The 19,295-nt window shown below is 37.3% G+C and overlaps 1 protein-coding gene across 1 annotated transcript; it reads left to right on the top strand.

Moving 5' to 3' along the window:
• The first annotated feature begins 821 nt into the window (after positions 1 to 821).
• Positions 822 to 16,686, top strand: LOC135223546 (uncharacterized). The gene is made up of 5 exons (XM_064262047.1): positions 822 to 976; positions 2,817 to 2,926; positions 3,500 to 3,658; positions 13,730 to 13,820; positions 14,297 to 16,686. Exons 2-5 carry the CDS (start codon positions 2,829 to 2,831, stop codon positions 15,422 to 15,424), a joined length of 1,476 nt encoding a protein of 491 aa, XP_064118117.1. The 5' UTR covers positions 822 to 976; positions 2,817 to 2,828; the 3' UTR covers positions 15,425 to 16,686.
• The last annotated feature ends 2,609 nt before the right edge of the window (positions 16,687 to 19,295 follow it).

Consider the following 19,295-nt stretch of genomic DNA (forward strand, 5'->3'; position numbering starts at 1 on the left):
TTTCAATAAATTGATTATATTTAGCTTTCTCTTTGTTGCCGTATCCATCAAGACATGGTTGTTCTATATGTGCCAATATGCGGATCAATATCTACGATAGAAATATTAGTCTCATGCAAGCTAATGTCGACCACCCAATTTATCAGTGCAAGAGACAAGACAGTTAAACTAACTTTCCTGCCCGAGTGTGGCGTCACACAATATTGTGCGACGTGATGAGATTTTTTTCTTTTTGTTTCTTGACAACGATTATGGTAGAATTATTTTTATACTTATATAATTTCGTTGATGATTATTCAATATTATATTATTTTATTGACCGAGATGCTTTTATTTGGATTCGAAATATAAACTCTTCTTTGACTCTTTCATCTGGCACGAAATTTTTCAGAATGTTTCGTCATTTTTAGTAATATGATTTTTCACTCACCATCCTTTTATATAATGTTAACCATATGAGTAATAACCAAAAGCAAATAAAAAAGCACATTCCACTGTGTATATCAAAAGATTAAATTACTGTTAGGCGAACGAAAACTTCTGGAGAATGTTGCAAAACATTTTTGAGCGAGTGTACATGTAAACTGGTATGCTAATAAAATGTTAAAGTTATGTATATCGCAACAATAAAATGAGCAGCACTGGATACTTTAAAATATTTCTCTGACAGAAGTTCTGTGACTCAACTGAATTAATTATCTAATCTTAAATGCTTCTAGAAGGAATGCATAAAATCTGCGTTCACTCTTTGCACAGAACTTCAATATGACTGATAAGATGGTGGTTTTTTTCCCCAGTTATCACCAGATACGATACACTATGGTTATGCAGTGTTCTGTTGCAAGATTCTCGGGCAGTGATGTTGGGATACTGACTACAACCGTCGGCGAATAAACTAGGATTTCTAGTCTGATCCATCGTTTGTGAACTGGGTTTTTCTTTAAACCAATCACGTTCATAACAAGTCATTATTAAGGTGAGTCCTGTGGTCTTTGTAGGAAGCACTTGTGATTAATTATGCTTGGCATTAAAACCGGTAGCAACAGAGCACAAGAGAAGAAATTGAGCGTGGTAGGGATAAGATGCATAGATGGATGTGTGGAGTGACAGAAATGAATAAGATAAAGAATGAAAGAATAAGGGGAACTACAAAAGTGGCAGAACTCTCAAGGAAGGTCGAGTAGTGGTGAGATCGAGCGATGAGAATGGATCAGACGCACATGAGGAGGAGAGTGCTGCAAATGGAGGTTCCTGGTGAGAGAGAGAAAGAGAGGAAGAAGATCGAAGAAGCGGAGGTGGAGGGGTGTTGTCAAAGGAGCTCCCAGAGATAAACAACTACTGCCAGGGAAGGATGCATATGATGGAGCCATGTGGAGGAAAGCTGTCAGGAGCATTGACTCTAACTGCAAGTAGGAGGAGATGCAGAAAAGAGAATGTTTAAAATCTGTAGCAAATATACAAATATACTATAAGTCCTGTCAAGAACTTCTAACGTTGTTTTGGTGGATATTGTGGTGTTGGATGAAAGTACTTACAATAATTATGAACTTTCAGTCACATCACAAATTTGGCAAATGGCTCTACAAGATAGTTTTATGATGCGATCGCTGATAATGATAATAGCAAGTACTGATTCATATCATTATCATTATATCCTTGTATTCTGTTACTACTAGACTTTCCACTAATTCATTTGGTGCTATATTTTAATCTCGGTAAGAACCCTCTTCGAAATGTACCCCAACTGTATCACAAGTTCTAAGTTTTGCGATTACAAATGATGAAAAGGTTTCTTAACAGCAACTTGAACAGATTAGATAGAATGTAAACAAACATTCAAATGGGTTTCGTTTTGCTTAGCAAGGTTCGGGCGTCTGTTCTACAGGTATTATTGCTATTATACTTAAAGTAGAACTGTACAGTTGAATAACAGTGAAGATTTTATTATTTAGAAATTTGCAAGGAAGCAAACAAAGAATATGGTAGTGAGTATATGTGAATATTCTTTGATAGTGTTTATTTTCATGATTTTTCCGATAAAAATCTACAAATGTCAATTGTGTTTTCACTAAATTTTTCTAAAGCGATGAATAAAGGACCATCAACGTGCACCATAATCATTCATGATTTGTGAAAGTGCTTCGATTATTAAAAAAATGATTCATTCATCATTTATATCAATTTTTATTTGATAAGGGTCGTTGTATCATTCCGAAGATACATTTGAGATTCACAATTGTTATTGCTCAAGTTTTCTATTGAAGCCCAAAATGCAAATGAAAAAACAGTAGCTGCCACTTTTATATTTTGATTAGATATGCTGGTTATCAGTAACTGATGTACCCTTCGGACCATTCACACTATATATTCGTCAAAAGCAAGCATCGGTATCATAGTCAAGATAAACAGTGTTACATATTGTGTTAAAAACTCTGAAGTCATTAAAATGGTCTCTTTCTCTCTCACACAGTCTGTCTCTACATGAAAATTTACAGTTACGAGATATCATGAAATTAGATATATATATATATATATATATATATATATATATATATATATATATATATATATATATATATATATATATGTGGGAGTGCTACAAGAGATGCAAAAATAAATGCCTTTTCTTGTTATTTTTGTAAACACGATTAATTATAAAAAATCCTGGTGTCTCAAAAGAATTATATTTCACTTTTTAGAGCATTTAAATAAAAGCGCGTTTAAAAATTTGTTTTAAAATATTTTTTCACTGTCTCTATAGCAGTGGTTTGTTATCCCAGCTAATGTTACTGATATGATTTCCTCTTGTCTAACAGAGCTGCCAGAAGATGTTGAGGCTTAATTACAGGAGATTCCAAGAATATGTTCATCTTGCATCACCTTGTTTCTCTAGAAAAATTTCATCCTCAAAGAGCTGCCTTAACAGGTAAGACTTTCTCAACCAGTGATTAAATATTTTCAATTCAATATCCCCCATAGCCTCCGTTTTTCGATATGCATACTGCATTTGTCTGGGGTTTATTTCCTAAAACATGTAGTGGCAAACCCGACTGGTATTCACATACACTATTTTTCCTAGTATATGAAGTTCCAAGACTTTTTATCATAATGAATTAAGAAACTTCCGGAGGCAATAGATTCCAGCCTGTCTTTTCACTAATATCCATTTTGCTGTACATCTATAAATTTAGCTGCTGTAATTTTTGCTTCTTGCTCAAGACCTAGCTTTGGGACAATGTGTAGCGCCTCTCATTGCTCAGTTTTGCTACTTGAAACCTCTTTTATTATTAGCAACCCTTTTTAGCTAGAGATAAATATCCCAAGCAGACTTCACTGAAGGTCATGCTGCTCACCACTCAATGAAGTTACAATTGAATTACGTCGACCAACCAGGAATGAGCGAACTTCTACATATCAACCGCAGTATTTACCGTCATCTCTAAAAACAGCCCTTGGTAATAATCCTGGAATGTCGCGATCTCACTTCACTCTATTTCAGGGATTATGGAAAATGGGTGTGCAAATTGCATGACGATGAAAAATTGTTCAGTTATGGACACAGAGTCGGACAAAAATACATAGTTGTGAATCCCACCATAAATTCCCGGAAGCCCATTACTGCTGATATCATGAGACGAGCTCTGGAGCACTTGCAAAGGTAAAGTTGCTTGTTAAACTTGCGTTGTAGTGTCCTGCTTTTTATCTGTGGTGGTAATTTATGGCCAAATTTCGAGTGTAAAAATAGGAATAGTTATTTTTATTGTGTGTTTCATTTAGGCATATGAAAGGCTTAACTACACCTTCTGTTCTTGTAAAAGCGAACTACCATCTTGATTCGCTGTGAAGTTCGCATTTTAGTTGCAATGCGTTAAGCTGAGAAACAAAATTAAAACGATTCTTTTAAAACACGCCTTTATCAAAATGCACTAACAAGTAAAACATAATTTTTTAAGGATTTTCTTACAATTAATCAGGTCTACAAAAATAAGAGCATTATGTGCCAAACATGGAAGGATGCTACAAGAAATCAATCAATCAATATATATATATATATATATATATATATATATATATAATTTCTTTTTCTTGCAGAATTTCCTTCCATCTTTGGCGACCACGCTTTTGTTTTTGTAGACACGATTAACTGTAAGAAAATCCTGGTGTCTCAAAAAATAATGTTTTACTTCTAAGTGCATTTTAATGAAAGTGTGATTAAGATTTTATTTTTTCATTTTTGTATTCCTTACCTTTTTAGTCTTGACAGAAAGTGGAACCGATTTATGAATGCAGCTAACAAAATTGAACGCTATATTCAATAACAGGGGTTCCCAACCTGGGGTACATGAAACCCTGGTGGTACATTTGTACTCTTCAGGGGGTACATTGGATCAGAGAGAATAGCCAGTATTGCACAATACATGATGTAATCTGCATGGAGATTGCACAATGTCATGTCTATTTTTCATTTCCTCATTTGAGTAAGCAAAGCTTTTCCTTAAGTTACATCAAGAATTGTGTGACTACCACTTGTTTTTCACTATTAACGAACTTCACCCGGCTGTATACTGTACATGTACTGTTACGGACTCTGAGATCTCAGAGACAATGTTACGGTGTCGAAATATCCTGGTTAAAGGTCGACACAATGTTACGGCCTCTGAGAGAGGTCCGCTTCAGGTTCGATATGAAATAAAAAAAAAATATATCAACACAAACAGTTGAAACTGGGATACGAATATATGAAAGAACACTAACACTACAAAGGTTTATTTACAAGCTTACTAACAAAGGTAAATGCAGAATGGAATCTCCTATTTACATAAAAAGATAGAATCTTACACTGCATGAACTGGGGGAACAGTGAGGCAATTCAAATACTTGCTACTCGATTGGCGATTCGACGCGCTGGCTTCATAAATGTAGAGCGGCAATTGCAGTCGTCCTCTTGACTGCGTATTGCAGAAACTAGTCTACTTGTAAGGTAGGAAATCCCCAAAACCTGTAGCAGGACCTTTTCTTCTCTGAAGTCTGCTCGACGTCTAGAAAACACAGCCGTCCACTCCTGAAGACGACTAGACCAATTTCCAACCAACTCTCGAACAACTCTTCTTTTGATTGATACTTTGTCGGTTCCTTCGTCTCTAGTCTCTCTCTGACGATCACTGCTGCTGATCTCTCACTGATAATCTGATCTGTGGCTCTGTGACTAACTGGTGATCTCTCTCTTTTACAATCTCTCTCTCTTCTACGTTCACTGCTCTCCAAAGTTCGTTCGTCGTATTTATACGGCACTCTGGGGGCGGAACCTACGGCGAACGTCACCGACTCCAGGGATTTCTAGAACTTCTTAGATGAATCTAGACGAGGTATTGCATCAGAAATCGCGGCGTTTCTCACGTCCCGACAAGATCCACAACACTCCTGCCGATTCTAGAACAGCCGCGAGCATAGGTGCCTCCAACAGTGGCGCAAAAGCCTCCTTGCTGCTGAACTTCTCGAATATGCGTTCTTCTTTCCTTTATCTTTCTTTGCTATGAAGCAATTACCATCACACGCCCCCCCAAAAGAGAAAAAAAATGAAATCAACTGATTTTATTTTTTTCTAAAAAGAAACAAGAATTGAACAGCAGGAAACAATTCTGCATAAAGCTTTAACACAGTCAAACACGCACGCTTCTCCACACACACTCACTCGTGCGATAACAGAAAACGGTTATTAGGCTACTCATTCTGAAAAAACTAGGGAGGCTATCTGCTATAACAATATCCTTCTCTCTTACTATATCTGTTTTCTGAACTCTGATTGAAACTAATCTCACTCAGTAACACTGTTACACGGACGGAGGCCACGGCACGGGGCGTAGTTTATAATTCTGAAGCGAATTTACATTTACTGACTTTGCTCTACTCTTACCCACATTAATTCTATAATGTATACTTCCCCTCTCCTCTAACACTGAACAAAGATCTTCGTACTTATAAGGTAAAAATGGACTTTCTCTCGAGACTAGTACTAAAACTTTATCTCTTACACACAAACTTCTCTTGTTTGATCTCTGATCAAGCTTTCCTTCAGTTCCCCCTTGACTTCCGTTCGGGTTTTCTTTCGCTAAGTGCCAAATTTTCCTAGTTTCTCTCATCACATCATTCCTTCTTGATGAAAGGTTAACTGGAGACACTGGTTTCTTACCGTCCTTCCTTTCTACTGCACAATTCCTCGCTAAATGCCCTTTCCCATTACATTGGAAACAAGTTAATTCTGAGTCACTAGATGCCATTCTACTCTTACAAACCTTAGACGTATGACCAGGTTTTCCGCATGTATAACAGGAATAGTCACTTCTACTCGCACTGCTATTACTAGGACTGAAACCTTTACTGCTTTGTACTCTACCAGACGAAGGATCATTTCGTTTCTTACTAACACTCAAATTATGAGTTAGACTATATTCATCAGCTAGCCTAGTTGCTCCTGCAAAAGATACTTCTCGCCTATCCTCTATACAAAACTTAATCTCAGGGGATACGTTATCTTTAAAGTTTTCTAACAACACTAAGTTCTTCAAACTATCAAAATCCTCAACCTTAGCAGAAGTTAACCAATCAAAAAACAGCCTATCTAACTTCTTACCGTATTCTATATACGTAATATTTTCATCCATTCTCAAATTTCTAAATTTCTTACGGTACGCCTCCGGTACTAACCTATATGGACTAAGAACGGTTTCTTTCACGATATCGTAATTATCACATTCCTCCTTAGACATGCAACTATACACAATAAGTGCCCTACCACTCAAAACTGACTGTAAATATAAAGTCCACGTTTCTTTAGGAGAACCTACCCGTTCCATTAACATCTCAAAACACATGAAATATGTCGTAACATCTTCCTCATCGAACTTTGGTACTAATTTTAGCACTGTACTCATACCTAATGTATCAGCTCCGTTTTGTTCTTGCCTGACCGACTGTTACGAGTACTTTCCCTTAACCGAGCAATTTCCAACTCATGCATACGCTCTTTCTCTCTCTCCTCCTGCTCATGCATACGTACTTTTTCTCTTTCTTCCTGCTCATGCATACGTACTTTTTCTCTTTCTTCCTGCTGCATTAACAACATTTCTCTTTCTTGCTGCATTTTCATTGCTTCTCTCGCTTGCTGCACTTCCCTCTCAGCTGCTCTCTCCTCTCTCTCATACTTTTCTCTTTCTTTCTTTTCAACATACTCACAGAGATCGTTCCCCTCTAGACCTAGTAGCTTACCCGTCTCAATAAACTCTTTCACCATCTCACCCATTCTGATTCTTTCTATATCCTCCCTGTTTCAAACTGTTAAAGTGTTGATATCCTGGCAAGGTCGCCACAATGTAACAGACTCTGAGATCTCAGAGACAATGTTACGGTGTCGAAATATCTGGTTAAAGGTCCACACAATGTTACGGCCTCTGAGAGAGGTCCGCTTCAGGTTCGATATGAAATAAAAAAAAATATATCAACACAAACAATTGAAACTGGGGATGCGAATATAGAAAGAAACACTAACACAACAAAGGTTTATTTACAAGCTTACTAACAAAGGTAAATGCAGAATGGAATCTCCTATTTACATAAAAAGATAGAATCTTACACTGCATGAACTGGGGGAACAGTGAGGCAATTCAAATGCTTGCTACTTGATTTGGCGATTCGACGGGCTGGCTTCATAAATGTAGAGCGGCAATTGCAGTCGTCCTCTTGACTGCGTATTGCAGAAACTAGTCTACCTGTAAGGTAGGAAATCCCCAAAACCTGTAGCAGGACCTTTTCTTCTGAAGTCTGGCTTCGACTCTAGAAAACACGGCCCGTCCACTCCTGAAGACGATAGACCCAATAATCCAACCAACTCTGAACAAACTCCTCTTTTGAATTGATACTTCGTCGGTTCCTTCGGCTCCTATCTTTCTCTGATGATAAATGGCTTGCTGATCTCTCACTGATAATCTGATCTGTGGCTCTGTGACTAACTGGTGATCTCTCTCTTTTACGATCTCTCTCTCTTCTACGATCACTGCTCTCCAAAGTTCGTTCGTCATATTTATACGGCACTCTGGGGGCGGAGCCTACGGCGAACGTCACCGACTCCAGGGATTTCTAGAACTTCTTAGATGAATCTAGACGAGGTATTGCATCAGAAATCGCGACGTTTCTCACGTCCCGACGAGATCCACAACACTCCTGCCGATTCTAGAACAGCCGCGAGCATAGGCGCCTCCAACAGTGGCGCGAAAGCCTCCTTGCTGCTGAACTTCTCGAAAATGCGTTCTCCTTTCCTTTATCTTTCTTTGCTATGAAGCAATTACCATCACACGTACCAAGCCTGAAAAGAAGTGTTGCATCATAATACTTGATAATTTGAACTAAGCAAGGCTCGTGAGCTTAGTTTATTGATGTGTTATGGATAATCATAAAAAAAGATGTGTGAAGCATCAATATATTTCATATATTACCTTTTAAAATAATGAAGTTATTACTTATAATATTCTTAAACAGTCAACAAAAACAGATTTCATAATGAAATTATATCACAGCATCAAATTCATACTTTTTCTTTTTCATCCTGAATTTTTAGGGGTGCACAGGAATATATGAAATTTCCCAAGGGGTACAGAAGAACAAAAAAGTTGGGAACCCCTGTTCTATAATGTCATGTCGAACCAAAGAAGGTTTGAAAAATCCATAGAGTTATTAACATATTCTGCTGAGACAAAGTAGGTATAAAAATTCCAAAGAGTTATTCACTTCATACAAATCCTGAGATACTGGGAGAGATCACTGTAGGGTCACTAGAGGTCACCACTGACCTACTGATCATGCAAAGTTTCAAATCCATCCGACGAAGGGAACAAGTCAAAAATTGCGTTACAAGATTGGACCCAGACAAACAAATAATAAAGCTAAATGAAAGTATATAAAAAGCTTATCTATATAGGAATATCTGAATGCATACAAATTACTATTTATTAACATTACATACCTTTGTTAGCTCTATACAATATTTCCCCACATGTGTAAGAATAGTAATTGGGTTTATTTTGTATTTGCAATTCATTAAACAACCTAAAATGAGTCTAAATACATTCTAAAGTCCTTCTCATCAGAAAATATGTTAACATCAAATAATATTATGAGGTACTAAAACCATTTATCCACCTTGAAAAGTTAAATTCATCTTTATAAATGTCCCAGATTATCAGTTGCGGGTGTTTCCACACCACAGTAAAACGTGTCATTAACATGTGAAAAACTAATTGCATATCATGAACTGATTGAATAAAAGACATCTACTATAAGTAGAGGACAAATCTTTGTCAAATGCTGGATAATCTGATAAAACACTGCTAGGATGCCAGTAAGTCATTGACGTGTATTCAGTCTGTTTGTGATGTGTGTGCTATATGTTGCCGACGAACGTTTATTAGCTTGTTTAACTGTAGAATGGAAACATCCTTATATATAGGTTTACTTCAGGTTTTCGAACAATCAGAAGTTCACTTCACTAAAATCAATAACATTTTCTAGACTGTTATTGTACCTGGTTGTTATTGATATTATTCGAAATTTCCTTAACTCTGTCTCATTTCCATTAATGATACCAACATATGCCAGTTTTTGAAAATGACTGGGTATCCACTTAAAATTCCAAAAGGGCTGCCATTTTGCAAGATGGCCACTAGTAAAAATTTTAACACGGGACTCATTTGCTTCTGGTCATGTTTTAATCCATTAGTTTGGTTATACACAGTTTAGGCAGTCACCAAGCAAACGTTAAAAATATTTCTGTTAAAGATTTCACATAGCATATATAAAGAAAGATAACATCCGATATGGCGGCCAAAAACCTTACATAATCGCATCTCATGTTTATTTATGTTTTTATGTTTACGGTTAGTTTAACGCTGTCACTCCTCTAGGTCGGTCCTTAACCTTTTGTTCTGTAACTGTTCACTGCTGCTTTCAATTTTTGTCAATTATTGTTTATTTTATGTTCATTTATCTCTCATTTTAATGTATATCCTTTTAAATAATTTAATTCCCTTAATTTTAATGTGTATATTTCGTACAATTTGTAAGGATAATTTTTTAGCTTTTGCATTTCTGAATTTCTAATTTTTAGTTTTGTTTTTACAATTTTACTAGGAATTTTATGTTTCATTTCAACAGCCTGATGATGTAATTAATTGGATAATTACGAAACGTCGCAATAAAGACAGCCTGTACATATGTGTGTGTCCTCTTACCTTTATTGATAATATATATATATATATATATATATATATATATATATATATATATATATATATATATATATATATATATATATATATATATAGTATATAGTTGGTAGATCTAGTTAGACAGCAACACCTGCATTGACAGGAGGTGCCAGTGCAGGAGTGCCGAGCCAAAAGTTTGATGAGGCTCTGCATGGCTTGTACATTTACTTACCGGGATGGTGTACAGCTCACATGGGACTTAAATGGCGCTGGATGAATGAACGGACTAGGTGTAGGGTGACCGAACCTAGTTGTATCCCATACATCAATATGCTTATCAGATTAAGGTGGTAAAAGGATAGCCCCTTGGCCTTAGTCAAGAGCTCATAATGGCAAGTGTCAATTCAATCACAGGCAAAAGGGAGACCAACTGGAGCAAATGTTGTCTTTGCCAGGAAGACTAAAAAAATGAAGGCCTAACTTCAACATTGACCCAGCAAGGCTGGATGAAGGCAGTGTCATAGAGGTAACATTGCGACAAATCATGGCAAACTGCCACAAGAGCTGTAGGGTCATGTTACACAATGCAAAACTTGATTATGCAAGGAAGAGAAGATCTACAGTTGAAAGTAGTGAACCACAGGAAAAGCATGCTAAACATTGTCAATTGAGTCATAATAATAAAGCATGCATGTTTTTTGTGTGAAAATGTGGCACCTGTATCAGATCCTCGACAAGTAATGACCATGAATCTGCAAGTAATGACCATGAATCTCAGCAGGAGACTCACACATTTGATGTTGGTAAATTATTATCAAAACTAAGTGAAGGTGATGCAATTGTGGATAGGTTAAAATACCACCTTGTGTCTTAATGGCCTTTACAATAAGGAGAGGTCACATCTTAGAAATCTTGAGAAAGGACAATGTCACTGTGAAGAACCAGAAGTATATCTACTGGTTCTATCAGAGCTGGTTAATTATATCATTAAACCATCTTGAGTTCGGATGGTCCTGCATTATTTCCTCGTGCAGACATCCGAATAATACCAGCAGTGCCTGGAACAATTCGTCATTGCTTCACCCACAGTAAATGCAGCAAGATTAAGGGACAAATTGTTAGCAGAAATCCCTGAATTAGAATCACAAAAGAAAGGATGACGTGTGCTAATAGCCTTGTAGAAAGATGTAGCTATAGCCCTATCTCAGATACACTTGTGATTGCTAAAGTAACAAAGATAATGAAGAAGCATATTCTAGATCATCAGTCCAAGTTCGACGGCACCTTGGTGAAGGATGCATCAAGGTCACCACACCTCAAAGTCTGCTCCAGTTCACTAGTATGGCTAAACATGGAGCGGATATACAGCCATAGCTAAGGTAGCTAAGGTTTGGCTCATCAGAGTCAAACCTGGCTATTGCTCAGCTCCTGTAGTACAACTGCTTCTCAAAACAGAAAGAAGGAGCAAGTGTACTTTGACACTCAAAGGATAGGGAAACTCCTTTTCTAGTGTTCATGGGCATGGATATCAATGCCAAAATCAAAACGAGAGACCTGGTAGAAATACTTCATGATCTTGGGGTGAGTATTTCCTATGACAGGGTGCTGGAGATATCAGTTCGACTGGGAGATGCCACTGTCACATAGTATGTGGAAAAGGGTGTAGCCTGTCCACCTGATTGAGAAAGAGGTTATTCACCACTGCTGTCATGGACAACATCGATCACACTACGGCTAATACCTCTTTTCATTGGGCCAGCATTTTGGTATTCCAACAACCTGCCAAAGACAACTATAGGGGAAGAGTGTCAGCCAGTGCAGTTTGGCCCGGAGAGGGTAAAATCTGTACCTGAGCTACCTGGCTCCTTCACAGATATCTACTCTGCTTCCTTCAGGTCCAGAAAACCAACAGCAGCAAGTGGTGCAGTGCCAAAGCCAGTCTCAGACCTGCTAGGACCACAACTGGGGTAAGGCAATTCTGTGTTAGCCAGAAGCACAGAGTCCTGCTGACTGGGGTTGGGAAAAGATTGGCGAAGACTGGAAAGTCTTCTGGACAGCCAACTCCCCCATTGCAAAGAGTTATGAACAGCTTAGCAAATGCGGTTGCAAGTCTGATTGCCATGGCAGGTGCAAATGCTACAGGCTTGGGCTTACATGCACAGCTTTGTGTAGCTGCAAATGTGAGGTGTAATTATAATGTTGCAAATGATGCTTCAGATACAATTGGATGGATGGATGGATTATGGAATTTAGGGCATAGCCCAAGCGCTGGGACCTATAAGATCATTCAGCGCTGAAATGAAAGTATGGCTAGATGGAAAAATGAGAAATGAAATGAAAAGGATAAATTAATGACAATCCTGCACTTGAACAGGACTGTACATCAACAAAGGCCATTTTACTCTCCCCCCAGCATTCCGATCATCCAAAGCTATGAAAGATCGTTTTGGCCAGGGGGCTTCAGATACATCTGGATGAGAATTTCTTCACACTAATGGTTGGCACCATGTGTCTTCAAAATCTTACGTTCATTTCAGGCTTAAAAAAAGACATTGAGACAGTGCTCGAACGTAGATAAGATACTTTAGCATACTCTATTATAGTCTTGTACTTGTATACTTTTCAGTAGCTTTGTGGGGTCCCTTTCCAAGATGTAATATTGATAATAGCCCAATAGAAATGCTAGAAATAGATTCTGTGGCCTAATAAATGTAGGCATAGATAAAAAATTTTTCTCTCTATCTTTCTTAGTTACAGAGTTATCAAGCAAAACGTTTCATGGGGGCCATTTTGTACGCCATCTTTATCGCAATAGTAAATATAGTAGTAGGAGCTCTGGTGATATCTTCAATTAACTCTTGTACCCAGGAAGACATTATATCTGAATAATGACTGATGTATTCATTTAAACAATGATCTATTCAAATGGTCAGAAATCGAAACAAATAGTGGCCATCTTGAAAAGTGGCGGCCATTTTTTAATATTACGTGGACACCCAGATTTGTCAAAAAAGAGGTGTTAATTAGAATGAACACTTGTGCCAAATTTCATGCTTGTATCACGAATTAAAGAATTTTTCTACTTATCTGCTGTATTATATTGGGGTGATTTTCTTATCAGTATTGCTGTGCTGAAAGGATTTAATGTCATTATATGTTTGTAAAGGATCAGTGAAGGTTTCACTAAGATCAGAATGTCAGTTCCGGGTTATTGCTTGATTTTAAACCTTTTTACATAATCGTTTAGTGCAGATTCACCTTTTCAATTGCTTGTGATCAAAATCTTAATTCATCAGAATTGTTTAATATATCACTTTTTCATTATCGATCAATAGCCCTACTGTTGGACTTCAAAACACTAAAAACTCAATGCATCAAAATGATCTCATCTTAAATATCTCATATTCTCAGTCACTTTTTGCCTCACTAATATACACCATTTACATAAATTACTCTGAAGTTAAAATTTGCAGGAAATTGCCTAATTTTCAACTCACAATTAGAGAACGAGATGGTGAACTTTGGTTTTTTATGCCTGATGATGAAGCTGAGCTTGATTTCAAGGTAGGTTTTTTTTTTTCTTTCTTTTTTTGCTAGAGTGAATTTTTATGTACTATATTCAGTCTTCCAAATAATCTTATAGCAACAAGGGTCTCACTTAAAATTCTTTAATTTGGTAAAGGTTTATGATATTTCCACAAATGAAAATACCCTGAATCTTGGTTCAGAATTTTTCAGTGACCTCCTAGTATGAGGAAAAAACTTCTATACCCTTACTGATCCATTACCATTATCATTTAGTTCTACTTCCATTCCAATACCAAAATATTCAGTCAATTAGACAAAGCTTTGTAACCTCCAATCATTCAGCAGATACATGAGAAAGGAATATCAAAGTTTTGATCAATTTCTTTATGATATGTTTAGAATTAATTTTAGTATGTATTACGACCTTTACCATTATCACTTATTTCCAACATTTTGGTACCAAAAAGTATAAGCACCCAAATAAATCTTTTTCGCTTCTGGTTATTCGGCAGGTGCGTGAGAAGGGAACACCAGTATTTCAGGCTATGGATGAGATTTTACGACCTTTTGATGAAGTGAATGGTCCAATGAACAGGTTCGAACTGATTCCCGCTGATGACAACGACCCCTGCTTGTTTCCTGACTTGAAGAAAAAGTATCCTTACCAGTATTATTTATTAGTTTGTCCACACCATGCAGTTGTTGATGGATTTACGAATGGATTCTCTGTGAGTCAACTACCAGATATCCTTCGCACTCTCATGGAAGGCAAAGAATTGAAAGATGACTCTCCATTAGGTGAGTTCATTTCCAATGAAGAGTTTTTGCGTATGTATGAGCAATGCACACAAGAACTTCTTCAAAATCCCGAGGAGCTGACACGCGTGACAAATGAGGTTTCAAGAGCAGACAAGAAGCCACTCCTTTTCGAAGCTTTTCCACCTCCAAAGGTAGAAACACTTCGTACTCGATATATCACGACAGAAATTGATGAAATTTCTATCAAGAAAATTTTGGGAAGGTGCAAGGAGAGAGGAATCACTTTTGGAAATGTCTTTCAAGGTATTACAACAACTGCCTTGGTAGAGTTGGTGCAGGAAGCTGGCGTGAGGAGAGATAGTTACGACATCAGCGTATTGTACAATGCTGACCTGCGCCGTTACATGAAGAAACAAACCAAACCGATTTTGGGACTACACATGAGTAGAATGACTGCAGCATATTCAGTCGATGGAAATGTCAGGGATCAGTTCTGGAGTAACTGCACTAAGATTCAATTGCAGAACCAAGAGCTCCTCAAAGACAAGGCCATTATCAAGCAAGAAGTTGTTCGTCAGTTATATTTGCCTTATACACCACCTGAGGATTTCTACAAATCTAAGCCTGAGATAACAGTTGATTTTCAGTGTAATAACATTGGGAATTTTGGAGACCTTGGCAACAATGAAGAAGTCATTTATACAAATACACCTGGTTACTCTCAAATACACTTTTCCAAGTGTCCATTTTATCATTCAATGTTCACTTTTAAGGGAAAAGTGATAAGCACTCTTGGTTATGCTACAGATTTAGTGACAGATCAGACAGCTTTAGCTCTTGTTGAGAAAATAAAATGTCTTTTCAAATACTTCAGTGAATAGCATGACATGTTTGGGTAATTCTTGGATGTATTGATTCTAGAGAAGTTTTTTTTTACTGTATGTTTTGTTTACATGACGTATGATATTATATACTTGAAATTGAGGGTTATGGAATTTAGGCTAAGCACCGGAAAACTTGGACCACTCAGTGCTTAAAGCAATGCAAAGAAGGAGTTGGCTTATTTTGACAGCAAGATAAAAAGATCCACAACATAAAGAAGACGAGTATGCAGACCTAAATGGGTAACTGGGAGAAAACTCTTATGTATGTTTGCTTACTTAAAGAGGATAGGAGACTGCCATGGTAAATCCTTCATTGTGGTGTTCACGCCCTAAGTATTGCCAAGCATTGTTATGTATGTACAAGTATTGCAATTCTGTCCTAGGTTTGGTACTGAATCTTATTTTAACTATTTTATACTACCCCACAAAATAAGATTTTGTTAGTTTTACCACATGTAATAAGAAGCGAGTTTTATTGTTTGTTAAACTCTGATATTTATGCCATCAGCGTATTAACTAGTGCTGACCTACACTGTTACACAATGAGACAAGCCAAACCTGTTCTAGGGCTAAATATAAGGAAAATGACTGCAGCATATTCTGTTGATGGAGATGTTAGGGATAAATTCTGGAGTAATTGTACTAAGATTCAATAGTTGCATCAAGAGCTCCTGAAAAACAAGTCCATAATCGAACAAGAAGTTGTTCATCAATTACATTTTCCAATCAGTCAACCTGAGTACTTCTACAAATCTAAACCTGAATTAATAGCTGATTTTCAGTATAATAACATTGAGAATTTGAGAGACCTTGGCAGCAATGAACAAGTCATTTTTACAAATGCTGGAAATTACTTCCAAATTTATCTTTCCAAGTTTCCATTCTATCTTCAGCTCCTCAATTTGAAGGGCATGTTGGGGTGGTTCTTGGATATGAACTGGAAATTGAGGGTTATGGAAGTTAGGCTGTGAAGCGAAGTAGTGGAACACTTGGACCACTAAGTGCTTATGGCAGAGTAAAAAAGGAGTTGGAGTATTTGGACAGCAACATATAAAGGTCCACAACATAAAGATGACGTACGAAGACCCAAATGTGGTACTGGGAGAAAACTGTTATATGTGTTTGCTTAGTTATAAGTTAAGGGCAGGATACTGTCATTCACGTGTCAGCTCAAGATATTCTTTAACTAGTTTTACGTATCGGGGCCTCGTATAAACCGAATACGTAAGCGGAAAATATTATATGGAAATGCAAGGTCACTGGATTTTAATTTACCTTAAAAAGGGGGGGTTTTGGTATTATTATTTTTAGAGAAAGAGGTCGCCAGAAAACTCAGCTATTTACTTTACATACATTTATTTACAAGAGGCCGTTGAAATGGCCTGGAGAAAGAGTAAATGCAGCTTGTCCGCACGAGGACCAACATTATCTCTCAAAAGGGGATAGCTGGCTAAAATGAGATTCACGTAAATGCTGGCTTTCAAAATTATTCATATTATCTTGCGGTAATGCAGCACTTGCGGGCGCGAAGACTCGGACACTTGACTCAGCAAATCTGGAAAAAATCCCAAATTAGACTCAAAATAAAAAGGAAGACTTCTTGCACAAGTTACGATTAATATAAAAAAAAAGAAGGGAGAAAAAATACAAGTGAAATTTGCCATGTCTAAAATGTAAAAATGTAATACCATAAATTTTCACGTCATTGACGGAAAGGTCTCGAAACGTCCTAAAACCTCCTTCTAGTCCCACCCCTCAGGAGACTTTCAGGGGCCTGCCCTCAATTGTAATGTAATATTGTAAGATATATAGGGCAACATTATGAAGTGAGAACAAGTCATTGCACATATTAAACAATACTATGATAAACGGAACTGAAATAAAAGCTTGAAATAATATACACGATTACAAAACAAATGAGGAAAAGGGATATATGTAACAATGGATGAATCCCCCCCAAAACCTCCGATCGCAATTTAGGGTCAATAATGTAACATGATTAGTTAAATAAATGTAACGCCATCCCCGCAAAACCCCCATCATTTATCTCCTTAGAAAGTTTGTCTGAAACAAAAGCTGCCTTATATCACGGCGCATGCGCAGTAGGATTGGCGCATGCGTAGTAGGGGTCGGCGTCGTTATAGCAGTAGTAATAAAAGGATTTCGGCTATGTAACGACTCCATTATCGGTTTATTTATCTCTTTATTTCAGATCGTATTTTGTGTTTTAAAATTTCATAAATAAGAGGAAATAGCACAAAAACACGGCAAAACCTTCCCCCAAGTGTTTCACCCCACCCAAAACCCCTATTCCCACCGGTCCCCCTTATCGTAGGGCCTTACCGCACGGTAGAGTTCAAAGGTAAATTATAGGTTAATTACAGCCGGTCGAAAAAATATTACTTAAATTTCTTGTTCAGGAGGTAAAACTGTATGGAAAAACGTCAACTGGCATAGTCTAGTTCGCCGCGGTATAAGGGCTTAGATCTACCTTATATTCATATATATATATATATATATATATATATATATATATATATATATATATATATATGTGTGTATACTATACATATATATTGCATATATATATATATATATATATATATATATATATATATATACATATATATATATACATATACATATATATATATATATATATATATATATATATATATATATATATATATATATATATATTTATATATACCTCTTTTCACATATATACCATTTTTCGATGTTCAGTAATTACTTGTGGGTGGAGCTGCCAGCCTCATATACTCTTTGAATGCTGGCAGAAACCCCTCGCAGTCGACTGACCATTGTGCACCTAGGACTCAGGGTCGGTTTATCCGTCCCTTTACAAATACGGCATCTGGAGCCCAAAAGGACAGAATGACGGAACCGAAGAGCGGAAGATTCCAGAGAGAAAAAGTAATGTTTTTGAATACTTTTGTCGACTCTGGGATCAAGCTCTGGTTTCCTGACCTCATTGATCTTTTTGTTGTTGTTGTTGTTTTACTCAGGTTTGGGCAAGAGAAAGGCATTGGGTTGTCAGCTCCACAGGCACCTAAAAGACAAGCAGGAAGAGTGGACGAAGAGTGTGGGCTTTGAGAAACAACTCTGCCCTCATTATCCAGGGCAGTTTGTTTTGGTTTTCATCCTTTTCATCTATTTCTTCGATTAATCGTTCAGGAACCCGACGCCTGGAACATAATACCAAGCCCTACCGGAGTTGATCCATTCCCTTTTATCAAAGAGACGATTGGACTAACGTGACCTCGCTGAATCTCCCATCCCGCCCTCCCGCCCCCCCCCCCTCTCTCTCTCTCTCTCTCTTTCTCATTTCGCGATCTGATGCGAGGGTTTCAGGGGCATTACCCAAACACAGCGTCATTCCGGGCCATTTTATTGCTGGAGGAATGCGGCCGTTCTTCAAAATATGATGACGCAATAATGCAATAAACTGCGCTGAATACGATGGCCGGTTTGGGGGCGGGAGAAGATATTTGAGATGAAGTTGACCGGTGCTCGACATTTTGATTATGCTGCGTTCCGTGTCCTTGTAAGATGCCCCAAGGAGTCCCAAACATGCAAAATGTCTTGGTTTTTCATCGCAATTATTGTTTTCTAAAATGTTTTTCATAACATACATACTCATGGCGCATGCCGTAAGCTTTCACAAAATACAAAGTCTTTCAGTTAATAATTATGAAAAAGGACGGAGCAACAGGTATAGACAATGGGAGGTAACCGTGTATTGAAACTGAAACTTTGCTATATCCATTTAGGTCATTCCAAATGCTGATATCAATTGAACGATCCACAATCATTTCTTTGTATGTTGATATATATTGTGATATGTATT

The sequence above is a fragment of the Macrobrachium nipponense genome, chromosome 10, assembly GCF_015104395.2.
Source record: "Macrobrachium nipponense isolate FS-2020 chromosome 10, ASM1510439v2, whole genome shotgun sequence".
NCBI lineage: Eukaryota > Metazoa > Arthropoda > Malacostraca > Decapoda > Palaemonidae > Macrobrachium > Macrobrachium nipponense.